The sequence below is a fragment of the Podarcis bocagei genome (assembly GCF_964188305.1).
Source record: "Podarcis bocagei genome assembly, chromosome: 5".
Taxonomy (NCBI): Eukaryota; Metazoa; Chordata; class Lepidosauria; order Squamata; family Lacertidae; genus Podarcis; species Podarcis bocagei.
In genome coordinates this window covers 55,575,583-55,599,573 of record NC_138129.1, presented here as the reverse complement: position 1 = coordinate 55,599,573, position 23,991 = coordinate 55,575,583, and the positions used below count along the sequence as shown (strand labels likewise).

General features: G+C 44.6%; 2 protein-coding genes and 1 long non-coding RNA gene across 4 annotated transcripts; 1 reads left to right on the top strand and 2 right to left on the bottom strand.

The window, feature by feature from the left end:
* Positions 1 to 926: 926 nt before the first annotated feature.
* On the bottom strand, positions 927 to 3,407 carry TEX38 (testis expressed 38; the record flags this gene model as incomplete). Its single annotated transcript, XM_081195506.1, has 3 exons — positions 927 to 1,490; positions 3,108 to 3,177; positions 3,360 to 3,407. 3 exons carry the CDS (start codon positions 3,405 to 3,407, stop codon positions 1,003 to 1,005), a joined length of 606 nt encoding a protein of 201 aa, XP_081051632.1. The 3' UTR covers positions 927 to 1,002.
* A 121-nt stretch (positions 3,408 to 3,528) lies between these two features.
* LOC308586562 lies at positions 3,529 to 5,648 on the bottom strand. 2 transcript variants are annotated; one of them, XR_014007943.1, is made up of 3 exons: positions 5,140 to 5,648; positions 4,505 to 4,599; positions 3,529 to 3,586 (listed from the first exon to the last, which is right to left on the bottom strand). It is a non-coding gene; the product is annotated as an uncharacterized lncRNA (long non-coding RNA). The 2 variants fall into 2 exon arrangements; XR_014007944.1 differs by having other exon boundaries at positions 3,535 to 3,586; positions 4,495 to 4,599.
* A 2,149-nt stretch (positions 5,649 to 7,797) lies between these two features.
* On the top strand, positions 7,798 to 20,772 carry ATPAF1 (ATP synthase mitochondrial F1 complex assembly factor 1). Its single transcript, XM_081193238.1, has 9 exons — positions 7,798 to 8,057; positions 8,850 to 8,958; positions 12,287 to 12,322; positions 12,895 to 12,957; positions 14,751 to 14,801; positions 15,785 to 15,832; positions 16,088 to 16,183; positions 19,058 to 19,165; positions 19,952 to 20,772. The coding sequence occupies exons 1-9, from the start codon at positions 7,813 to 7,815 to the stop codon at positions 20,150 to 20,152; spliced, it is 957 nt and encodes a 318-aa protein (XP_081049364.1). The 5' UTR covers positions 7,798 to 7,812; the 3' UTR covers positions 20,153 to 20,772.
* Positions 20,773 to 23,991: the final 3,219 nt, after the last annotated feature.

Genomic DNA, 23,991 nt, shown 5'->3' with positions numbered 1-23,991 from the left:
GTTTTTTTAGAATTTTGAACAGAATTATTTGCTAAGATTCTTAGCTTTGCTTTGGTTTATTTTCTTTATAATTTGTGTTAGCCTACTGCACTAAAATTTTAGTTGAGCATTGTGTAAATAATTTATTTTAAGCTGGCCTTCCATATATATTGGCTGAATTGCTGACATCTTATAAGCAAATTGGATATCTTTTAGAACTGTAGAAAAACTTGTATGAATTAAAGCTGGTTTTAGCTACAGAATTTTGCACCTATCATGCATTTGTGAATGTCAAATTTAAATAAAAACACTTTGTTTGGGGTGTAATTGGCATTTTATTTTCAAAATCAAATTTTATATTAAGGAAATGCTTTGCAGCATAAGCTGACAAGATGTTTATTGCTGTTCAAAGCTTGAAGCCGGCTCAGTTCAGAAATGTTAAAAATTGTGTGGCTTTCATTCCATTATGCACACAGTTGGACAGATTAATCTTTTCCTGTGCTAATAATTCTCCACATTGACACTCATCTCATCCAATTCACTTGTTCCATTAGTGCAAGGATTTACATTGGTGTAATGGAACTTCCGCTCTTTTACCTGTGAGTGTGTACCCTGTACCTACCCCCTATCTGCTCTGGAGAGTTGGGGGAGCCATGGGGATAAGTTTTAGGGGGCATACAGGGAAAGGAGAGAGGGAGAGAAAGAGAGTTAGGTTGCACAAGCAGAAATCCTCCTGCCAGTGGAACATGGTTGTAGCACTAGTTTGACTACAACCCAGAGACTTCATACCATTTTGGGATTGGACCCGAGCAGCATACTCCTGGGGTTCTTACCTGAATGCCAGGGATTGAACCTGGAACTTTTCTATATCCTAAACATGTTCTGTCCCACTGAGCTGCAGCCTTTCACATACAATAGACATCAGAATGACAAACCAACACAGTCGGTTTTGAAATTGTTCTGCATCTGGTCTTTATTTGGGGTACAATTAAAATCATGAAGACTTGCTGGTTCATCTTACTGCTAGGCAGAGATGCTGCTACAGAGATTGTATGCCTCCTTTGTCAACGTGGCAGATTTCAGAGGTGAGTTGAATGGCATGCTTTTGGCTCGGATACTTGAGCAAGGGTAAGAAGCTGAATGCTCAAGCAGTGGCGGCATGTGAGAGAGCACGCAGGTGCATGGTATTTCCTGAAACACTGGCTTGTACGGCTCTTGAGCTGATGGGATGGAATCGCCACTGCTATCTATGGTGATCTCACTGGCCGAGAAGCTGTCTTGTGGTTTTCGGATGCTATCAGACTCGGGACTGCAGGCTTCTGCTTTATTTCCAGGTTCAGCTTCCTTGTGAGCCAATGCGCGCTGGAAATACGATTCCGTTTTCAGCTGTTTCACCCAGGCTTTTGCACGTCGCTTCTGCTGGATTCCTTTCCTCCATTGAAGAAATAGCATACAAATGAATACCAGCATGTAACAAAATCCTAGACTTCCAAAGTAGATGGGCAGCAGACCTGCAGATAGTCAGAAGAGTAATGTGTACTATAATCTAGTCTTGTAAGACTAAAACACATGGCAAAGGCATATACTTAAAAAAAAACAACAAACACACTTCTAGTATGTAATATTACAAAAATGATTCCAAAATTCTGTTTTGATTGAAAGGTTTGTCCACATTTTACCTTGGGAAACGTGTGTATTTGTGTGCATGTTAGTGCTTAAACAGCTAGCTCACAACCCCACTCAGTATGGGCTGTTTTTTAATACACTTCCATCAAAATAGGGGCATAGCAGTCCATAGTTGGTTTCACTACGGTGCACCAACTTTTGGCCTCTGACATGGAATTTAGGCTTTTGGGGATGTAACTTTTTCAAGTTTGTGTGGTTTTGGAGAAAAGTGAAGGTGGTGTTTGCAGAGAGCTTTTGGAAATTCTGCGTAATGTTTTCCCTAATTTTTATAGAGCTGATTCTGAGTTATGTCAATCAAAGCTATGCAACTATGGGTTATGATCCAAAAAGGGATAAAGAGGATTAGAATGACTATTGAACTTCTTCAGATGCTGCTACAGCAGCAGAAGAAACAAATATGTCAATCCTGACTACTTGGTTAAGCCTTCAACTGTGGAAACTGATAAACACATTAAAAGAAGTTATGTTATGAGTTCCTCCTTTTTTATCTACTTCCATTATAAGATAGCAGAATACTTTGTTATCAAGTTTATAGTAGAATTAATGTCCAATAGTTTCCCAAGACATTTCACATTATCCTTATTGGATAATCTGTGAGGTCAAATTGTGATTAACAACAAAGCTGCATTCCTCCATCCTTTCTCCCTGCTCTGTTGTGAGCATGTGGGGGGGATATTTGGAGGTTGTACTGGATATGTATGGATCATATATATCTCAGTTAAGAAAATGGGGACCAAATGGTAGCAAGGTCATCCTGCCACCTGCTAAGGAAATGTGATGTTGTGTAGCCATCACAGGGCTTGCCAATTTTGTTCTTGTTGTTGTTGTTTAGTCATTTAGTCGTGTCTGACTCTTCGTGACCCCATGGACCAGAGCACGCCAGGCACTTCTGTCTTCCACTGCCTCCTGCAGTTTAGTTAAACTCATGCCGGTAGCCTCGAGAACACTATCCAACCATCTCGTCCTCTGTCGTCCCCTTCTCCTTGTGCCCTCCATCTTTCCCAACATCAGGGTCTTTTCCAGGGAGTCTTCTCTTCTCATGAGGTGACTAAAGTATTGGAGCCTCAGCTTCAGGATCTGTCCTTCCAGTGAGCACTCAGGGCTGATTTCCTTAAGAATGGATAGGTTTGATCTTCTTCTTCTTCTTCGGCGATCTTCTTCTTCTTCTTCGGCGATCTTCTTCTTCTTCTTCGGCGATCAGCCTTTACGGTCCAGCACTCACTTCCATACATTACTACTGGGAAAACCATAGCTTTTACTATACGGACCTTTGTTGGCAAGGTGTTGTCTCTACTTTTTAAGATGCTTGCCAATTTATGGCCCTCCAAATGTTTTGGACTACAGTTCCCATCATCCCCAGCCAGCAGGGCCCATGGTCAGGGGTGATGAGAGTTTGAGTCTACGGCACCTAGAGCGCACTATGTTTGCTATATCTCACCCACCAAATTCAGTCTTGTGGATTCTGCATGGAGGATGAAATGGGTCTGCTTCTCTGTCCGTGCCTCTTAAGTGCTACACCATAATTCCAAAAGTTTTAACGGTTACTATTTAAAGGGAGAGTTTCCACAGAGTTCAACAAGCATTTGCAAGCAGGTGCCAGAATGACATAACACTGCTTTGTGATTCTGGAGTAGAAACTGGCATCATCATTCTCTTCCTCATACATACATACACACACGCACACACACACACACCCTAATGCGCCAGATACAGCTGTAGCCAACCAGTCTGCCCATGAACATGCCCTAGAGCAATGCCATGCACACAACTGCTGCTTGTACCACCTGCAGAAGAAAAAGTTAAGCTTGCTTAATGCGTTAGAAACTAGACTTACCACTGGAGATAATCATAATTGATCCACAAACACTCGGGAATGTGTAAAAACTGTCTTCACAATGTTAGGCTATTTGTTTTTCCAATTCTATGGAAGGAAGGAAAAACGAACTAAGAGAGTATATGGATGAAGTGATTGGTGTCGTTGGAATAGAACTGCAAAGAGCTGAACACTCCAAAGCCTTATCATGAGACAATGGCAGCTAGGATACCATTCTGGGAGGGCCTCAAAACACAGGACAGCCAGGCAGACAAGCAGGAGAAAAGGAGGATGACCTCCTCCTCAGGTGGAGAAGGCCTTCCTTCCCATCCTGGGCTTCCCTTTGCAGGCTCTCGGCCACAGTCTGCTCCAGCCTGGCTTTCTTCCTCCTCTTCTACCTGCTTACTCATAAGGGCGTGCCCCTAGGATTAGATTCTGGATTTTGTTTATTATTGGTACTAGTAGTCAGGGCTGTACCCCATATTAGTCCTACTCAGAAGTATTTCAATTGAAATAGATGGGCCCTAGTGGGTTTGAGTAGGACTTGGTTAGATAATCATCCTAGTTTAGATCCTTGGTTAAATAATCGTCATTGTTATCATTTGTAATTGTAATACAATTGTAATTGTTTTTTCTTATTATTTTTGGAACCTATATCTTTAGTTTTCTCTTGTTTTTTCATCTTCAAATACGCCACATCAATAGATTCTGGCTGTAAAACTTTATAAATCTGTTAATGTCATCATCAGTAATATTTCTCTTCCTCCCTTCCCTCTTCATCATTTTGGGCCAGCGGTAGTTGATGGGAACCCTGAGCAACCTCCAAGAGAGCAGTACTACAATAGCATGAGACTTCTGCCAAACCTAAAGGGCTGGCAGGAGGAAGTGGGGAGCAGGCATGCCCTATGGTGGCAAGGTTTTGGGAACAGATGATGGATGGCATCAATAAAATTGTATGTGTCACCAGAACCCCCGAGCTGGCTTCACTGAATTTGTATTTGAAAGAAAACCAGGACCTTAACAAACACTTAATCCATGGAACGTATCATCACCAAATTTTGGAAGGACCTTCATGCTGCCACCATAGCAACTTCAAACAAGAGAGTGTGGTAGATAGCTGTCTTTGTGAAAAAAAATGTGAAAAAATTAGCACAAAAACCAAAATTAGCAAAAGGAATAAAAGGAATAATGGTGAAACTTTATCACATGCACAAATATTCCAGAAAATTAAAGACCACTCCAAAGGCAATATGACCACTTGTGGATAGTGTAATAATCCTCTGTATTTTGTTACCTGGTCATAAAGCAATATACTGCCTCTGTAAGGGGAATTCCAGCATCACATTGGGGTCTCCAAAATGGAAATTGAGGCGGAAGTTTTGTGGGTGGGAATTTAGGGGAGGGCCAAGGTCTGGGGGTCTAACTGAAGATGGCAACAGTAGCCCTGGGACAGAGAATCCTTGGTTCAGTTGAAAGCGTGGGCAACTGCCACCTTCAGCTCAGTTTCAAAGTGCAGTTAACTGCCATCTTCAGTCCAACTGAATGCACAAACAACTGTCCTCTGCACTTTCCACTGAGCTGAAGAAAAGTGTGCCCTACTTAATGGGCGAGGTTTTTGATTTGATTGATTTGATTTTCACTGTTTGGAATTTTAAATCTACCTCAAAGGAGGAGGATAGGCAAGGCTTGGCTGGCTGGCTGGCTGCACAAAGTGTCTGCCCTGGAATAAAACAGCTTCTTGTGTGCCTGACCACTCCATATAAATGGCCTCCTTCAACCTGGTGCCCTCAAGTTGTTGCTGAACTACAAGTAACATTGGCTCCCATCCAGCAAGTGAATTAGACTGGAAAGACAATCAAGGAGCGTCTTAAAAAAACTTGTCAGGTGGGAGTGGGGCATCCATCTTCAGGATGGTTCCCCTCTCTGCCCTGACTTTGCCTGTGGAAATAGGAGAAACAGGTCCTCGTTATGCAACACAGGAGGAATAAGACAGTTGCCTGCACTTCCAACTGAACTGAAGATGGCAGTTGCTCACACTTTCAAGTGAATTGAAGATTCTCTCCCAGGCCTGCTGTCGCTACTGGATATCTTCAGGCAGCCCTCAAGGCCTTGGCTCACCCCTTAATTCCTAGTCCCAGAAGGGCAAGGCAGCTGGACCCTTATAGTTCCCCATGACCAGTGGCGTAGCATGAGTTGTCAGCACCCGGGGCAAGGCAAATAATTTGCGCCCCCTAACCCGTGGATTTTAGCACTCGAGTCTCTTCCGCGCCCCCCCCCCCAGATGTTGCGCCCGGTGCGGCCAGCCCCCCCTGCACCCCCCACGCTACGCCACTGCCCATGACACCCCCAATCTCACATCTCTCTGGGACAGTGAAAGAAATAAGGCAGATTGTGAATGTGATCAAAATTTTAGTGCATCCTTAAAACACGCTTGTTCACCTGGGCGTTGGCTGGCAGTTCCTCACTGGGTTATTGTACTGGTTGCAGTGGTTTGAATTTTATTTCATTTTAATTCTGGGGGGGGGGGCTTCATTGCATTATGGAATCACCTCTCTCAACTTGGGTACCCACCCACATTCATGATCTCTTGGCATTTAAAAGAAAGAAAAAAACATTTGTGGTCCCAGGGGACTTTTTTTAGTGCTTTATTTATTTATTATTTATTATTATTAATTGAACATTCACCAGACCACAACAGCAGCAGACCTCTCCCTTCTCAGCAACTGGTTTTCAGGAGTATATGGCCTCTCATATATCATTTAAAATCATTCTTTATAGTTCTTTTCCAGTAACTCAGGACTCATAATTCCATCCAATACAGTTTGAACTCAACTTCAGTTTGGGAGACCCTAATGTGATGCTAGCTTTCCCCTTACAGAGGCAGTATATTACTTTATGATAGATGACAAAATACAGAGGATTATTTATTACTATACACAAGTGGTCGTATTCCTTTGGGACTGGTCTTTAATTTTCTTGAATATTTGGGTGTGTAACAAGGTTTCACCATTATTCCTTTTATTCCTTTTTCCCTATGCAGGACTGCCATCAGACAGCTCGGGGGCTGGATAACTCCATACCTTCCAACATTTTCCCATTGAAAATAAAATAGAGGCATCCTAAGAAAAAGTGGGACATTCTGGGATCAAATCAGAAACTGGGACAGCTTCTCTAAATCAGGGACGTGACTGGACAATAGAGACACTTGGGAGGGTCTGTGTTGATTGCCCTGTGCTGAAATAGATGGTATCAAGCAGATGCAACATGATGCATTTTCAGAGCAATGAACATTCTGGGACTGAAAAGACAGGAAGGAAAATAATGTTGGAACTGCAGGGGCATGAGCGGAGACATGCCTGGCTTCAAGTGTTCCCTTTGTTTCCACACCTGAGGAACTGCTCTCATGGAGGCTCAAGTGAACTTCAAGCTACTTTGAACATCTTTGTTAAACAAAAGGCATTGCCTGTGTGGATGGCATTATTTTAACAAGGCGTATCATGTGTGGGCCCATCAGCCACCCGTATTTCCTTTTTGGAAGGGCAGTAAATGTCTCCACTGGGATGCCTCATAGCATCTCCTGAGGGTGTGGTAAGGACAGGGCCAGATTTAGGTTTGATGAGGCCCTAAGCTACCGAGGCCCTTTATATGTCCAGCTGTCGTTTGTCAACAACAAACTGTTGCTTTTTTTTGTGTTGAATATATGCTATGTGGTAATTTATGGACCTAATAGTTATCTAAAGCCATTTGCACACGTTCCCATGCAACCAGTCCACGCAGAATGTAGGCACCCTATATACAGAAATGAGCAAACCAGTGATATTTTGGCGAGCAGGCGGGGCCCATTACTTCCATAATAGGAGCCTACACAACACAAAACACTGTTGCTGTATGTAGGTTTTATTTTATTTGTTTTTTAATCTTATATATTGGAAATGTACATCCAGTGGGTTTTCCCTTTAAATTTTTTTGGGGGCCCCCAAGAGAGTGGGGCCCTAAGCTAGAGCTTGTTTAGCTTATACGTATATCTGGCACATATAGACCATCCCGTGCTCCACACCTTTGCCGTGGAGAAAGGATTTAGCAGTCGGAGCCGGTCTGGGGGAGCTTCCTCCGCACCAAAACTGCACAGGATCGACCTGTAGCAGCAGCACCAGCGCACCCTCAGAGATTAGGGGGCTTCCTGCACTCTCCTTCGCCGCCGCCCATTCAAAAGGAATCGCTGCAGCTCGCCCGCCCGCCGCCCGCCGCCTCCGCCTGTTGTTTCTTCCTCCCCCGGAACTTTTGTGCCGGGCCGCGGCGGCGAGGAGGGCGGTGTTCCGCGTTGCTCTCCGCGGATGTGGGCCGACAGGAGCGGGATGGCGGCGGGGCACCTGCAGCAGCTGTGGTGGGGGGCGGCGGGGCTGGGGCTGTCCCGAGGGGCGCTGGTGGGGCGCTTCGCCGCCTTGCGGCCTCTGGGCCTGCTGCTGCCCCCGCAACCTCGACTTCTGGCGGTTTCGGTTCGCGGGGCGGCGGGCGGCGGGGGCCTGGAGGCGAACCCCTTCTTCGCCAAGTACCAAGGCAGGATCCAGGAGCTCCGCAGGTAACAGAGGAGGCAGAGATGTCCCGGGCAGAGGATCGGGGAACATGATGGGCCCGACTCCCTCCTGAGTTACTATTATTTTGAGGGGGGGGGGGAGAAGCGGGGATCTGATAGCAACCTCCAAGTCCCAAACTGAGCAAGGGTGCCCTTTCCCCCGCTTCGCTTAGGCAAGCTCTTTGTGTATGGCAAGGGCAGTGCTTTTTTTTCTTTAAAAAATATGTTTGGGGTACTCTCATTTTGACTCAGGAAAATCACCATTTTGTAGTTCAAATCCGGGAAAATAAAGGCAGTAAATGGAGAAAAGTACAAAGATTCACAAAATGTTTAGCGGCATTTCCCTCCCCCAGAAAAAAAGCACTAGGCAAGGGTATGTATGCAACCCTGGGTACACTTGTAACTCCATTGGACTCGCAGTGGGACTCGCTTCAGGATCAGGCTCTCACCCGCCTCTCCCGTATTTTAAAAACTTTGCTTTGCCACACCTCCTCATATGGTTGTTTACTCTCCGCCCTAACCTTGTGTGGATTCAAGGTCCCCTGATTTAGGAGCTGCTATCAATCAGAAAGAGTTGCTGCTTGTAGTTTTGCTCTTGCAGGACTTCCGATTAGCTCTGCGCTTATGGGTTGCTGCTCTCCTGCCATCCTGTTGTTTTGCTCGCGGGGATTGAAAGGAAAGCTGAACGGATATGTTTTTGGCCCACCCTGAGCTGCTTGGGATCGGGCGGGAATGAGCTGGAAATGAAACACCCGCGAGTGCCTGGCAGCTATATAATCAGTTCGAACTTTGATTCAGATCCAATCCAGAAATTTTTGAATCCCGACTGGATCAAAGGAGCGAAGTGAAAAAGCAGCCGGTGGGAGATTCGAAGCAAGCAGAGTTTGTCAGACTGATGGAGGAAAAGGCAAGGCCAATATCCAAACTCCATTTGTCAGATATTTTATTTATTCCTGACTTCTGTTTACATGTGTGTGAATGTGTGTAGCTGTGTACAGATGGGTTCCTGTCTTGTTTATTTTATGCTAAATGCTTTTCAAACAAATTGATGAAAGCCTTTGTGATGTTTGCTAGATTTTGCATTCCAGTTAGTTTAACAAAACGTGTTTGTTTCGGTATACACACACATTTTACATGACCACACAGAAAATGTAACTAGTGCAGGTTGGCCACTTCTTTCCTGTATAGCTGGGGTGATAGCTCAGCTGGTAGAGCATGAGGCTCTTAAATTCAGGATCATGGGTTCAAGTCCCACATGGGGCAAAAGATTCCCGAGTTGCAGCGGGTTGAACTAGATGACCCTTGTGGTCCCTTCCAACTCTACAATTCTATGATTTGATGGAGCAGGAACTCCATCAAAGACAACGAAACGCTGCATGATATCTGAATCTGCATGTGTTGGCAATATCAATAAAACACTGTTTCTGAAGTAAAAAAGTAGGTATTCAATGTTGTCAGATGATTTTTATACGTTGTAAAAGCCACCAACAGTTTTTGTAAATGCTTGTGTCAAAATGATTAGCAATTGGCGGGACGGGGTGGGGGGAACCCGCTATCTCCTTAATTTGGTGCTTAAAAAAATATTCTTCGATAATAGAGTCCAGTGCATGTCTACTTAGAGGTAAGCCCCATTAAGTTGAATGAGACAGTCTTAGGTGGGTGTGTATAGGGTTGCCCTGTAAAAGTATTTAAAAGGACTTTATTATCCAATAAACTGACATTGCTGCCCAGTTGTTTTTGTAACAATGTACAGTGGTGCCTCGCAAGACGAAATTAATTCGTTCCGCAATTCTCTTCGTCTTGCGGGTTTTTCGTCTTGCGATGCACGGTTTCCCATAGGAATGCATTGAAAATCAATTAATGCGTTCCTAGGGAAACCACCTTCAGGCCAGGTCCGGGGACAGTCTGTCCCCGGACCTCTTCTGAAGGCTGGGGGGGGGGGACAAGGGCTTTTCTTCCCACCCCCAGCATTTTAAAAAACCCTGGGACAGCGGAGGAGATCCGCTGTCCGGGGGATCTTAAAATGCTGGCGGGCGGCATTTTAAAATCGCCCCGGACAGCGGAGGACTTCTCCGCTGTCCGGGGCGATTTAAAAGCCCCTGGGAAGGCAGGCAGGGGGGACAAAGACTTTCGCCCCCTGCCCGCCTTCAGAAGGTGTTCCCACCCCCCCGCCCGGCTTCGCAGCAGCGCTACGAAGCCCGGCAGCTGGGGCAGCTGTTCCCGCCCCCCTCCCCCCTTCGGAACATCGTTCCGAAGTGGGGCGGCTGGGGCAGCTGTTCCCGCCCCCCTCCCCCCTTCGGAACATCGTTCCGAAGTGGGGCGGATGGGGCAGCTGTTCCCGCCCCACCTCCCCACTTCGGAACAGCGTTCCGAAGTGGGGCGGCTGGGGCAGCTGTTCCCGCCCCACCTCCCCCCTTCGGAACATCGTTCCGAAGTGGGGCGGATGGGGCAGCTGTTCCCGCCCCACCTCCCCCCTTCGGAACATCGTTCCGAAGTGGGGCGGATGGGGCAGCTGTTCCCGCCCCACCTCCCCCCTTCGGAACAGCGTTCCGAAGTGGGGCGGATGGGGCAGCTGTTCCCGCCCCACCTCCCCCCTTCGGAACATCGTTCCGAAGTGGGGCGGATGGGGCAGCTGTTCCCGCCCCACCTCCCCCCTTCGGAACATCGTTCCGAAGTGGGGCGGCTGGGGCAGCTGTTCCCGCCCCACCTCCCCCCTTCGGAACATCGTTCCGAAGTGGGGCGGATGGGGCAGCTGTTCCCGCCCCACCTCACCACTTCGGAACAGCGTTCCGAAGTGGGGCGGATGGGGCAGCTGTTCCCGCCCCACCTCCCCCCTTCGGAACATCGTTCCGAAGTGGGGCGGCTGGGGCAGCTGTTCCCGCCCCACCTCCCCCCTTCGGAACATCGTTCCGAAGTGGGGCGGATGGGGCAGCTGTTCCCGCCCCACCTCACCACTTCGGAACAGCGTTCCGAAGTGGGGCGGATGGGGCAGCTGTTCCCGCCCCCCCTCCCCCCTTCGGAACATCGTTCCGAAGTGGGGCGGCTGGGGCAGCTGTTCCCGCCCCCCCTCCCCCCTTCGGAACATCGTTCCGAAGTGGGGCGGCTGGGGCAGCTGTTCCCGCCCCACCTCCCCCCTTCGGAACATCGTTCCGAAGGGGGGAGGTGGGGCAGCTGTTCCCGCCAGCCCTCCCCCCTTCGGAACATCGTTCCGAAGTGGGGCGGCTGGGGCAGCTGTTCCCGCCCCACCTCCCCCCTTCGGAACATCGTTCCGAAGGGGGGCGGCTGGGGCAGCTGTTCCCGCCCCCCTCCCCCCTTCAGAATATCGTTCCGAAGTGGGGCGGCTGGGGCAGCTGTTCCCGCCCCCCCTCCCCCCTTCGGAACATCGTTCCGAAGTGGGGCGGCTGGGGCAGCTGTTCCCGCCCCCCCTCCCCCCTTCGGAACATCGTTCCGAAGTGGGGCGGCTGGGGCAGATGTTCCCGCCCCCCGCTTCGGAACAGCGTTTTAAAATGCTGGGGGTCGGCAGCGAACGCTCCCGACCCCCAGCATTTTAAAACCTCCCCGGGACAGAGACTTCTCTGCTGTCCCTTGGAGATTTTAAAATGCTAGGGGTCGGCAGCGAACGCTTCGCTCCCGCCCGCCAGCATTTTAAGATCGCCCGGGGCAGGTGGGGGGAAGGCAGGCGGGGGGGAGCAAAGACTTTTGCCCCCCGCCGGCCTTCAGAAGAGGTCCTCTTCTGAAGGCCGGCTGTGGGCGAAAGTCTTTGCTCCCGACCGCCAGCATTTCCCTATGGGCTTTCGTCTTGCGATGCAAGCCCATAGGGAAATTCGTCTTGCGAAGCGCCTCCAAAACAGAAAACCCTTTCGTCTTGCGGGTTTTCCGTCTTGCGAGGCATTCGTCTTGCGGGGTACCACTGTATATTTTTATCAGAAAAGCTCTCAATAATATCAAAAAAGGTTTTCCCTATAAAGAATTGGAAGTTTTTTTATTTCGGCATCCCCCCTCCAAATCTGCAATTTCACATTATATCATCAGGAAATCTGTGTTCTACCATTAATTGCAATGTTTTCCGCACAATGCCTTGGCCTATGTGTTATTTTTAACTATCTGGGTATGTGTGTATGTGTCTAGATTGCTCTCCTTCCTTGATAAATAGCTTTAACAATTTTTTCTTTAATAAGGTTATGATGGCATGAAGGGTATCTATTTAAAATAAGTATTTTTATGTTTAATCTTAGTTCAAAGAATCACTTCATGGGTTCACAAAAAATAAGGTAAGCTTGTATTTTTGTAAAGTAGCCTTTCTTTTCTTATTTATCTTACTTGGGATTATGTATGAAGGACTTGACTTTCAGTTCATGTTCAGCCTTTGGCTTATGTGTGACTGTCAGCAAAGTTCTCAGACAGGCAGCTGTTTTTTTTTTAATGAGATCTTCTACATAAAGTCATGTGAGGAACCAGCAGAGTCTAGTTCTGCGACCACCAGCCAGTTGCCTTCAATCTATTTGGATTACAGCTTCTTGTGCTGGCTGGTGCTGATGGGAGTTGTCATCCAAAAAAGCCAGAGGGCACCAGGCTGGCAGAAGCTGTGTTTGATTGCCTCTCATGAGCTGTCAGATTTTGTGCTCTGTTTCCTGCCTCCCCCCCCCCCTTCTCCCCTGCCAGCCCATTAGGTTTCACAGAAGTCTTATAATTACTATTATACCTTCTTATTGGGCATTGCTGCATTTTTGTCTTTCACGATGGATTTGTCCATGTTTGTATGTGCAATAATTCAGACTTTTTGTTTCTTTTCCTCATATCATATGTTTCAGTTTATGTCACTAACTGTTGTCATTTGTTGCAGACACTTGATTCTATCCTTAATGTGGAGATGATGAAACGGAAGAAGCCCGACGAAATAAAACAGGTGACCCAAACTGAAGTGGTAGAAACATTTTCCATTTAGCTTTTGTTAATCTTTTATCTCAACAGAAAGTATTTCTTCATGTTAACTTGTGAAAGCAGATATGTAGCTATAGACATATATCCAGCGGCTCATAAGACACTCTGGGCCATTTCACACATGCCTGTTTCTTACATGGAGACACCAGCTGTGAATAAAAATAGGAGACTGCTATCAGGTGTGAAATACAGGGAAGTGTCTGTTATGGATCAGGCAGCTGCTATTCACTACACTTCACTCATAATGATAAACTCATGGTTGTTATGCAAAGAGATAATTTCCTTGTGAGAACAGTAATGGGCAGAAGTCTGTTCCCATATATTGCTTGCCTGTTCACTGAGATCTTCATCAGATGCTGTTTGGGGGCCCCTTTCTTTCATTGTGTGGTGTGGTGGGTCCCTACCAAGGATAGGGTCTTTTTTGTAGTGGTAGCCCACTTTTAGAATACTCTCTGGAAGAGGGTCACTTAGTACCCACCTTGGTGTATTTTTAATATCAGATGGAGACCTCCCCCCCCCCCGGTCCTTTTAAACATCAGCTGATGCTTATTTATTTAAATAGAATAAAACCACCACACACTGCCCGTTCTGATGGCTGGGTTGTATCCAGCTAAGTTCTACTCAGTTAAGCCCATTAAAATTAATGTACTTAAGTTTGTCGTCCCCATTAATTTCAATAAGTATGCTCAAAGTATGACTACCATTGGGTATAACCCAGAGAAAACAAGCAAGAAGAAAGGGAGTGTGCATGGTGGAAGGAGATAAGATGCATACACACTGATTGATGACATTTTCAGATATTCCAAAGGGTATCTTGTCAACCTAAAGATTTTTGTTGTTGTTTTATACTTCTGCATGCTATTTTATTATTATTTCTTTTATGGTGTCCATATGTTTGAATTGTTAGCTGCCCTGAAAGCCCTGCTGATGGATAGGATAGACATCCGTGAATGGCTAACTCCCCATTCAGAAGCTTGATCCAGCCTCCCCCCATCAATTTTTTCCTATGCCCCTAGACTCAATGGAATTATTTGATGGCAGTAAAAATTAAAAACATCAGATACTGTGCTGGGATGGTTGTAGCCCAGCACCCTGTTGAGGATTCAACTTAGCCCCTCCTAGAACATCTGATCAGTCAGTGATGAGCAGAGAGTGGGCCATAATTTCCACTCCTCAGCACATTACCTGAGGAGAGGGAGGCTATGTGTGGGCATGCAAAAATATGTGCAATAGTGTTGGGTGGCTGCACCCACCCCTAGCATGTGACCCCAGATGCTTGGCCTAAGGTGAATGTGGCTGGGGGGGGGAAGTTTAGCCACTTAGGCAATAAATAAATAAAATAATTTGTGCAGTGATCCTCTGTTTATTCCAAGCAGATCAAATCCATCAGGGCTGAAAAATGCAACAGTCATTGACTAATCATATAAGTAGTAATGTGAATATAGGATTATTGCATTTGGGTGGTTTTCAACAAAGGCTGCAATTCTAAACCTACTTACTTGTGAGTAAATTCTGTTGCATTCAGTAGGACTTACTTTTGTGTAGACATGGTTAGGATTGTGGTGTTAGACACCCTCAGGGTAGTCCGATTGAAATTCATGGTAAATAACATAAGTTCATTGATTTCAGGGGGTCAACACCAAGTATGACTTAGTTAGCTATCACTAAGTCATCTTAGGTGATGGTCTATGAAGTTAATGTAATCCCTTCCTTCCTTCCTTCCTTCCTTCCTTCCTTCCTTCCTTCCTTTTCTTTCAGATATGGAAGCAGTATTATTCTGGAGAAGACACAGTTTATGCAGTTATTCCTGTAAGTACAGTCAATACACAACAGTGTGAGCGCTGTTGAGTTCAGGGCACACAGGTCTGCTAAGCAGGATATATTTTGCTCTTAGCAGTTACAGTTAAGTTAGTAAGTTTATTGTGCTAGCTGAAGGCCATGACAAATCATACAAACACTATAAAAATATAGAACAAATCCTCTGCTTAAACCAACAGAACTGTGCAATGGAAGCGAGACTATAAATGGGAAGCCACCATGGAATACAGTGTATTTCAAATTATATATCCTAATCTTCCTTGCAATTTACTGCTCTTTTGTCCAAATCCTTCTTTTTTGCTGCCAGTGCAAAAAGGGCCACTTTATGAGTCACTGAGGTGTTTTGAGTTATTCAGCAGCCACAGAACCCTCTCCTCTAAGAAGGGACTGATTTCTTGAAGAAATGGGATTAAAACAGTGTCTCTTAGGTTCTGTGTATAATAGGCAATGTAACAAATAATGAAGAATGTTTTCTACTTGCGGTTGCCTACATATACAGAGTCCATCTGCATATGGAATCTTCTTATAAAGTCCCTAGATATTGTAAGTCGCAATTAGCTATTCAGACAAGAACACTCAAGCACCTCCGATGGATTGATCTAAACCTGCAGCAAAATTGAATATTCTTAGTACTGACTAGAAGGCGTTGGAATTCTTCAAAAAGTATGGCATTGTATTATTATTTTTGCTGAATTTTCACACACATGAAAATCAGTCTTATTGATTTTTATAGGCCTTCAGAAGTTAAAAGGAGGTGTTTTAATGTTGATATGTACTGTGGTTTACTGTCATTTTTAATATTTGATTTTTTGAGTTAACCATTCTTAATGCTTTGTTATTTTGCAAACCACAGCAAGCAATTGGAATGATGGGATGTAAATAAATGTTTTAAATAAACAAAAGCAAACCCCAAACCCTTAAGCTTTCTTTACTAGCACTGAGAGTTAAATATCCTCCCCCCCTTCTTTCTACAGGGAAAGACTTTTGATCTGATATGGAAGCGAGTTCAGGACTGCCCATCTGTAAGTATAGCACATGTGTCTTGATTGATTTCTTTTGGAATGAAGCTTTTTATCAAGGTTATCATGCTTCCTACCCACCTTGATTTATTGTGGCTGCAAAATTTTATTCTTGAAGCTTCTATGTTTCTGATTTCATCCTGAGCTGGGATTTGTTAACCGCCCAGAGATCTTACGATGAAGGGCAGTGTATATATCCAATAAAGAAAGATAAATAAATAAATAAAATTTAATTAACCTATTTGATTTCCCCACCAGTTTCTATATCCACTGCCAAGAAAGGAGGGCTATGAATTTTTTGTGGGACATTGGTCAGGACCAGAACTCCACTTCACTTCTCTGATAAACGTTCAGGTAGGTGAACTTTGGCAAAACTGATTGCCAGAAACAGACTTGGAAGTAGAAACTGTGTTTTTTAAATTACATTTGCTCCTGTGTAAAACATTCCATAAAACACATGGCAATTCCTTGTTTCACGTGGACACTGTTAATGCAGTATTACTTGAGCTGTGGGATTTCAAGGGGTGCCTTTTCTGTTATGAGGCTTTCAGAAGATTCCTCTAAAATGGAGGCTAAGGCAGATATTTGCAGATACGGTTGTTCATTTGTCCTTACTGTTAGCGTTATAAAAGTGTCTAACCACTTCAGAGCAAGACAAGATACTCAGCCATGTTTCAAAGTCAGCTTTGTGCTTTGCTTGTTCTAAACTGTTCGTCAAAGATTCTGGGTTTGGATGAAACAGGAATCCCTAGTTAATTGAATACTTACCTGGTTTGGTTTGCTCCGGCTGTGAAGGGCTTTCCATGCACGGCCATAAGGTTCATTCTTATCTCAGTTTATTAAGCTGAGATATTATTGTTCAAAGTCTCTTGGTAGAGAGGTGTGTACAGTACAGACATGGGAAGTTAAACAGTTGTTGGAGCTAACTGTGTCCTGTAGTAAAATACTTCCTTGTCTTTTCCTATTAAAAGTTCATTCAGCTTCTTTTAGAGAAATCCAGCTTCCCATCACAACTTTCTCCTGTTTTCTTTGTTTAAGTTTCCCTATTCTTTGCATTCCCATGTGTCTTTTCTGTGCTCTCTTGACTTTGTAGTCCAGAATTCAGGGAGTCCTTTAATTTAAGGGACAGCCTATGAAGAGGAAGGTTGCCCACATACTGTGCTAACATTTCAAGCTACGTTTTAAATTTAACATGGTGAGAAGGACACAGTTAGGGCCCAGAATGCAAAAGTCCTACAGCGTGTCCTGTTTGGATCTCTCCCCGCTTTTTCTCTGGATGGCAGCTATCCTCTGTTTTAAGAGAAATTGTTTTTAACTTTGGAAGATTGAGAGTTGGAATATTTGTGTTCCTACTGGTTGAACATGGGTTTTGAGAGGCTGACGAGTAAAGATATCTTCATAGATGTTAACACATTGGTCTCACTAAAATAATTGTGAGAAAACCTTGCCTGGAAAAACAAAGTAGTTCAGAGTTTTTCAACTTTAGTTGTTTTTTTTAATAAATTTTTTATTGGTTTTACAACATTTTTTTTTAAACAATACAAACAAATAAAAAGACATACAAACATGTATAATTTCATAACATTTTTTTCATATCCCTCACTTCTCGGACTCCCCCAAACCTCCCCTTCCTACATCCCAATTTCCAAAATTATTTCAGCAAATCCTAAATAGTTTTATCAAATATATTTCTTCTTACTCTTTTCTTTAACTTAATCTTATGTCGCTGTAATCTCCTTTTCTTTCTCAAAACCTCGACATTTTAACATTCATCAATTTTATAATAGTTCTTAAGATAGATTTTAAATTTCTTCCAATCTTCTTCTGCCGTCTCTTTCCCCTGATCACGGATTCTGCCAGTCATCTCGGCCAATGTCATATAGTCCATCACCTTCATCTGCCACTCTTCCAGGGTGGGTAGATCTTGTGTCTTCCAATACTTTGCGATGAGTATTCTTGCTGCTGTCGTAGCATACATAAAAAAAGTTCTGTCTTTCTTTAACACCAATTGGCCGACAATGCCCAGGAGAAAGGCCTCTGGTTTCTTAGGGAAGGTACATTTAAGTACCTTTTTCATTTCATTATATATCATCTCCCAAAAAGCCTTAATCTTTGGGCACGTCCACCAAAGGTGATAGAAAGTACCTTCAGTTTCTTTACATTTCCAACATTTATTATCAGGCAAATGATGAATCTTTGCTAGCTTGACTGGGGTCATGTACCACCTATAGATCATTTTCATAATATTCTCCTTTAAGGCATTACATGCTGTAAATTTTATCCTGGTGTTCCACAACCATTCCCAGTCAGCAAACATAATGTTATGACCAATGTCCTGTGCCCACTTAATCATTGCTGATTTAACTGTTTCGTCTTGTGTATTCCATTTCAGCAGCAAATTGTACATTCTTGACAAATTCTTAGTAATGGGTTCTAACAGTTCAGTTTCTAATTTTGATTTCTCCACCTGGAAGCCAATTTTCCTGTCTTGTTTGTAAACCTCCATTATTTGATAATAATGGAGCCAATCTCGTACTTTGGTTTTCAATTTCTCGTGACTCTGTAACTTCAACTTATCTCCCTCTTGTTCCAAAATTTCCCAATACTTCAGCCATTCGGCTTCCATATTGAGTTTTTTCAACGCTTTAGCCTCCAAAGGTGACAACCATCTAGGGGTTTTGTTTTCCAACAGATCTTTGTATCTTATCCACAGAGTTTTTCAACTTTAGGCTCCTGCATGACCCATTCTAAAATAGTTTCATATTGTTGTTGAGCAGAGGTTTCCAAACTTTTCATACTGGTGACACTTTTTAGACCTGCATCATTTCATGACGCAGTGATTCAGTTTCACTAGCAAACTGGAGGTTAAATTAACCCCTTTCCAGCCCTGGGTGGAGCATGTGCAGGATTCGCATGACACACCTACACATTGCAGCCGCCACACTAATGTGTCATGACGTGTGACACTAACATGGAAAGCTCTGTTGCAGAAGCTTCAGATTCCTAAATATCAGCATAGTTTTCACATGCAAACCTGGAATGTTCATTAGGACTATTAGTTTTGATTTCCTATATCTGGTGGGTGACTTTTTGGGTCTGGAAGGTTTAAGATGCATTGAATTAAGTTTTGAAATGATTAGCTCATTATTGAAAGTTCTGGCTTCTGATCTTTTGCTTGAAGGACCACATTGCATATACTTCTTAATAATATTTTTTTATTTCCTTTAGTCTCGAGGGGAATCTGCACCCACCCAGTTGGTCCTGTATCATTATCCCGAGCTACAAGAGGAAAAGGGCATTGTACTGATGACAGGTGAAATGGATCCTAGATTTTTGGTAAGCATCTTGGTTCTCACTGTCAGATGAAGAACTTGAACTCCCAGCTCTGTTTCTGCCAAAAGCTTTAAAATGTAAATCAGATCAGAACATAGGTAAGACACCAGGTTGCTAGCACAGGTTCATTCCCACTGTCATAAGCTATGGTTTATAGCAGGCATGGCCAAACCTGGCCCTCCAGCTGTTTCTGGACTACAACTCCCATCATCCCTAGCTAACAGGACCAGTGGTCAAGGATGATGGTAATTGTAGTCCCAAAAACAGCTGGAGGGCCAGTTTTGGCCATGCCTGGTTTATAGTGTCCAGAACACAAGCAGCATGTTGTTCCCTCCTTTTTACATTCTTGTTGGGTTTTGTTTTTGCAGCTGAGAGTCTCCTCGAACCGTTCTCTTTTACATCTGTGTTTTTCAAATCACTGGGAGGTATTTGGATTTGAATTTTGACATGAATGAGCATTCAGTCTTGAAATACCTGCCCTCCTTCAATTGTGAGGTGTAGTAGTGTTGGGGGAGAGCAGTATCACGGTGGTGCGACATTCAGTTTCATAACCAGTGTTGCCGTGGGGCCAGGAACCTTACTGACTCTGCACCATAAGCACAGGGCTTTTACATTGCAGCTGGATTAGCCATCCCTATGACACAAAACAGGATAGTCACAAAACATGGATCTACAGTCCATTCCTGGACTTGGGTCAGCTGGTGAAAACAGGGTGGTCTTTGGACTGAAGAAGGGCTGTCACTGACCTGACAACTTTAATTGTGTGTCTTTCTGTTTTACATCTTACAGACTGTCACAGAAGCCCAGTGCCTAGCCAGCCAGGTGCAGCTTTTTTATGCCACGGACCGTGAAGAGACCTACCGTTTAGTGGAAGAGTTTAATCACCGGCCAAATGAGTTTAAGTACATGTCTGTAATAGGTGAGCTTGAACAGAGCAGGCTGGGAGAAGAACTCAGGCCTCAGCAAGACCCACCATCGTCCACTGCTTGAGTGGTGGGAGAAGCCTTGAAGAGACCTGACGGGTATCGGAAGCGTTCTTGCCTTGAGTTCTGGAGCTGCTGCTTCCGACTGAAATAATCTTGATGGGAAAGGGGTGACATTGACATCTGATGGGGAGAAGAATATCTTACCAAGTGACCTATACATCTGGGAGCATGGAGGTACTTGCACAGCCTTTGTTTCTGGCTGATAGGAGAAAGAAGGAAAGCATAACCTTGATATCCACTTGATGGTGTTTGGCATTTGCTTCCCCCCCACCCAAAAAACGCACACAGACTAGCAAATTTCAGCATTTATGAAGGTTTATTTAAATCTCTTCATTCAGCAAGGGAACGTAATTGGACGGGGGGAGCTAGGAGACACTACTGTAGATGGATGCGGTAAGTTTCCTGACAAAAAATGCCATTATTTACATCATAATGTGCTACGTTAGACAAAATATATATTTTTATTATTTACACTAAAACACCCTTGACATACAGGAAACTACAGCCCAAGCAAAAAGGACAATTTCCAGCCCCAGAGAGCTTAAAAATCTGACAGTAGGACATGAATAAGCACAAAATGGAAATCTGTTTAGGGCGACCAAATTTTGAAGTCATCTGGTACATCTGGTACATTTTTTTCTCTTTTTAATCAATGAATAAATAAATTTCATCTGAGGCTGTCCTCCATGAAAGATGGTTGAATGTTTTCCATGATGCTGCTGGCAGTTCTTAGTACTGGAAAGGTGTTGAGTCAATTTCACCAACACTGACTAGGGCTGAGGAAATGCCCTGTTGCCTTCATCCTCTAAAAGCGCCTTTATGAGCTAGAACTACATATTTTTAGAAATGAGAAGGATCTTAAGCTATTCCTAGCCCCATAGATGTTGAGGAACTGGGCCATGCGCGATTTTACTCGTCATTCATCTGTGAAATGGAGATAATGCTTTGTTATCTTGTGTTTCCCCTCTTTCTTGCCGCTTCTGTGTAACGGGTTCAGAACCTTATTTGGCCCAGATGTTTGTTGCTGAACCTGACAGGGATGGGGTGAGAAGGGGGACAAGTGGCAGGTTCAGGAAAGCCCAGGTGCAGATGCCTCTGGTCTTGCAAGCGCTAGGCATGACTCTCAACCCACAGAGTTGTATCCATCTCTGGGTTGCATCCAACACTACTGTTCCGCCTACACAACGTAGCTTTCCGATGCTCTCCTCTCTCTTGCAACCCCACATCCTCAAAATCTCCTGAGGGTTGTAGGATCCTCAGGAGCAGATTTGGGAGGCAGGGGCAAGGGCACACAGAGAAGAAGTGAAGGTCATGTTTCAGAAGTAGACCTCCCATATGCACAGCATTTGATGCATCCCTAAGTCATGGCATGAGCAGGACAACTCCTTCTCCTGCTCCTTCTCCTGCTCCTGCTCCTGCTCCTGCTCCTGCTCCAGAGGTTTGGGGGGAACCCTCAATAGCATTTCTTTTGGGGAAGGGGGCAAATTCTGCTCATACCATGACTTAGCTGCATACCCCCCCCCCCATAGACAGCAGGAAAGAAGGAAGGCATAAGACCGTATCTGTGAGCCTAATTAGCTCCCTTCTCAGGCTGGGCTCAGAAATGAGTATCTGTCAGTCCCTTCAATCTACAGTAAAGGGGCAGTGGCAACTAGTAGGCTCACTGTGGTCAAATAAGGGGAGCAGGGAGAGAACTTGCAATTTTGAGAATTTTTTTTGAAGTTGCAAGTTTGAATCTTTCTATTTTGTGCCTGTCTTCTCTGTTCTGTGATGTGCTGCCTGCTGAGAAAACCCCAGTGTCCCCCCCCCCTTAGTTGAAATGATTCAAGACCTTCTGCTTTGCCTATCACGGGCTAATTTGCATATTGTTGAATACTCCGTTATTTGAAAACCAAAGCCTTGCGATACCTTGGAAAACAGGTGAAATGGGGCAAGAAAGAAAGGGAGAGAAGCAGGATTGCTACCTGATTCCAAGAAATTGCTTGATTAATCATGTGTGTTGATTGAATGAATCTGTATACCTTTGCATATGAATAAAAACAATATTCTGGAAAAGCATACTACTTTTATTTTAGATTATATGCACATGTTACACTAGGCACCTCTTGGGAACTTTTGTTCAGAGGACTAAACTTCTTGTGCCTCTTCTATTATGGGATCTGCCACTGGTAATTTTTTCTACGTACTTGTATTGCAAACAATTCATCTTAAAAAATAATAGTAGTCTGTACCCAAATAATAAGGATACCTTTTTGGTCAATGAAAAGGGATTAATCTAACTGAGGCCACATCTATACCATACGTTTTAAAGCACTATTATACCACTTTTTACAGCCATAACTTTCCTCAAAGACCCTGGGAACTTTTGCACTGCAAGTTGTTAGGAGACCCCTTTCCTTTCACAGAACTACAGTTCCCAAAGTGGTTTAACAATGAGTCCTATTTCCCAGAGAACTCAGAATTGTAGCTCCTTGAAGAGAATACGTGTCTCTTAACAACTCCCAGAACCCTTAATAAATGACAGTTCCCAGGATTCTTTGGGGAAAAGCTACGACTCTTTAAAAAGTTATACAGTGGTACCTCGGGTTAAGAACTTAATTCGTTCTGGAGGTCCGTTCTTAACCTGAAACTGTTCTTAACCTGAGGTACCACTTTAGCTAATGGGGCCTCCCACTGCCTCTGTGCCGCCGCCGCACGATTTCTGTTCTCATCCTGAAGCAAAGTTCTTAACCCGAGGTACTATTTCTGGGTTAGCAGAGTCTGTAACCTGAAGCATCTGTAACCCGAGGTATACTGTAATAGTGTTTTAAGTGTATGGTGGGCCTGCCAACCTAGAGACAAGATCTTAAGAGTAGTGCTGCATGTGGCCCTCAGCTTAATTAAATGTGGCCCTTCAATTCTTACCGGTGATGAGGGGAGACAGGAAGAAGGGTGTGGTCCTACCCACCTTTAGCAGTAGCCTTGCCCACCACTGGTGTGTGGGCCTCGTCTGATTACCCTCAAGGGAAGGAGACTCATGACAGATCAAGGGTTCCCACCCCTGCCTTAGTGGATCCTTCAGCCACAGCGGGGCAATTAGTCAGAGGGTAAGCCTTGTTTCCAAACTTTCACTTGTGCATCCTCCCACAAATATTAAGGTTGGAACTTAATCTGGATTGTTACGAACCAAATTCTCTGCCATATGTTTACCTATAGAATTCAAGTCTCAAAAGTTACCCTCTGAAGCAAAGTTGTGCTGGCTTAGATGAGGAAAGGTGAGGTGCTGCTGTGCATTACTCCTGGCTTTGGCTCCAGGGGAGGAAGCGTGTTAGATCTTACACATTAGGTTGTCCCCATTCCTCCTCCTCAGCCCTGTTGCTCCGCTTGTCGCCATGGGAACAGTGAATCACTGTGACCTGGAGAGGCCTAGAGAAGCAGAGTGGAATGCACTATTGACAAGACCGTGGGTGGGCAACTGCATCTTTCTTTATCAAAGAAGAGTGGTGGGTTGGGTGTGGGAAGTGCAATTTTGCCGACTTCTTCTGGGAGCCTTTGGGAGCCTTTAAACTATGAAAGAGCTGCAGTCCTTCATTTAAATGACATTGTGAAAGCAGGGCAGCTAGCCATGGCTCTTCAGATCTTGTTGGACCCTTCCTCCCATTAGCCTCAGCCAGCAGGACCAGTGGTCAGGGCTGATGAGAGTTGTAGTCCAACAGCATATGGGCAGCCACAGGTTAGCCAGCTCTGCTTTAAACGCTTTGCGGTCTTTGTGTTTTGGAACAGTTATTCAGGGCAAAGATAAGTAACTGTTAACACTGAGCATTTTTCAGCACTTTCAGGTGTCCAAAATGGTTTGCAAACATT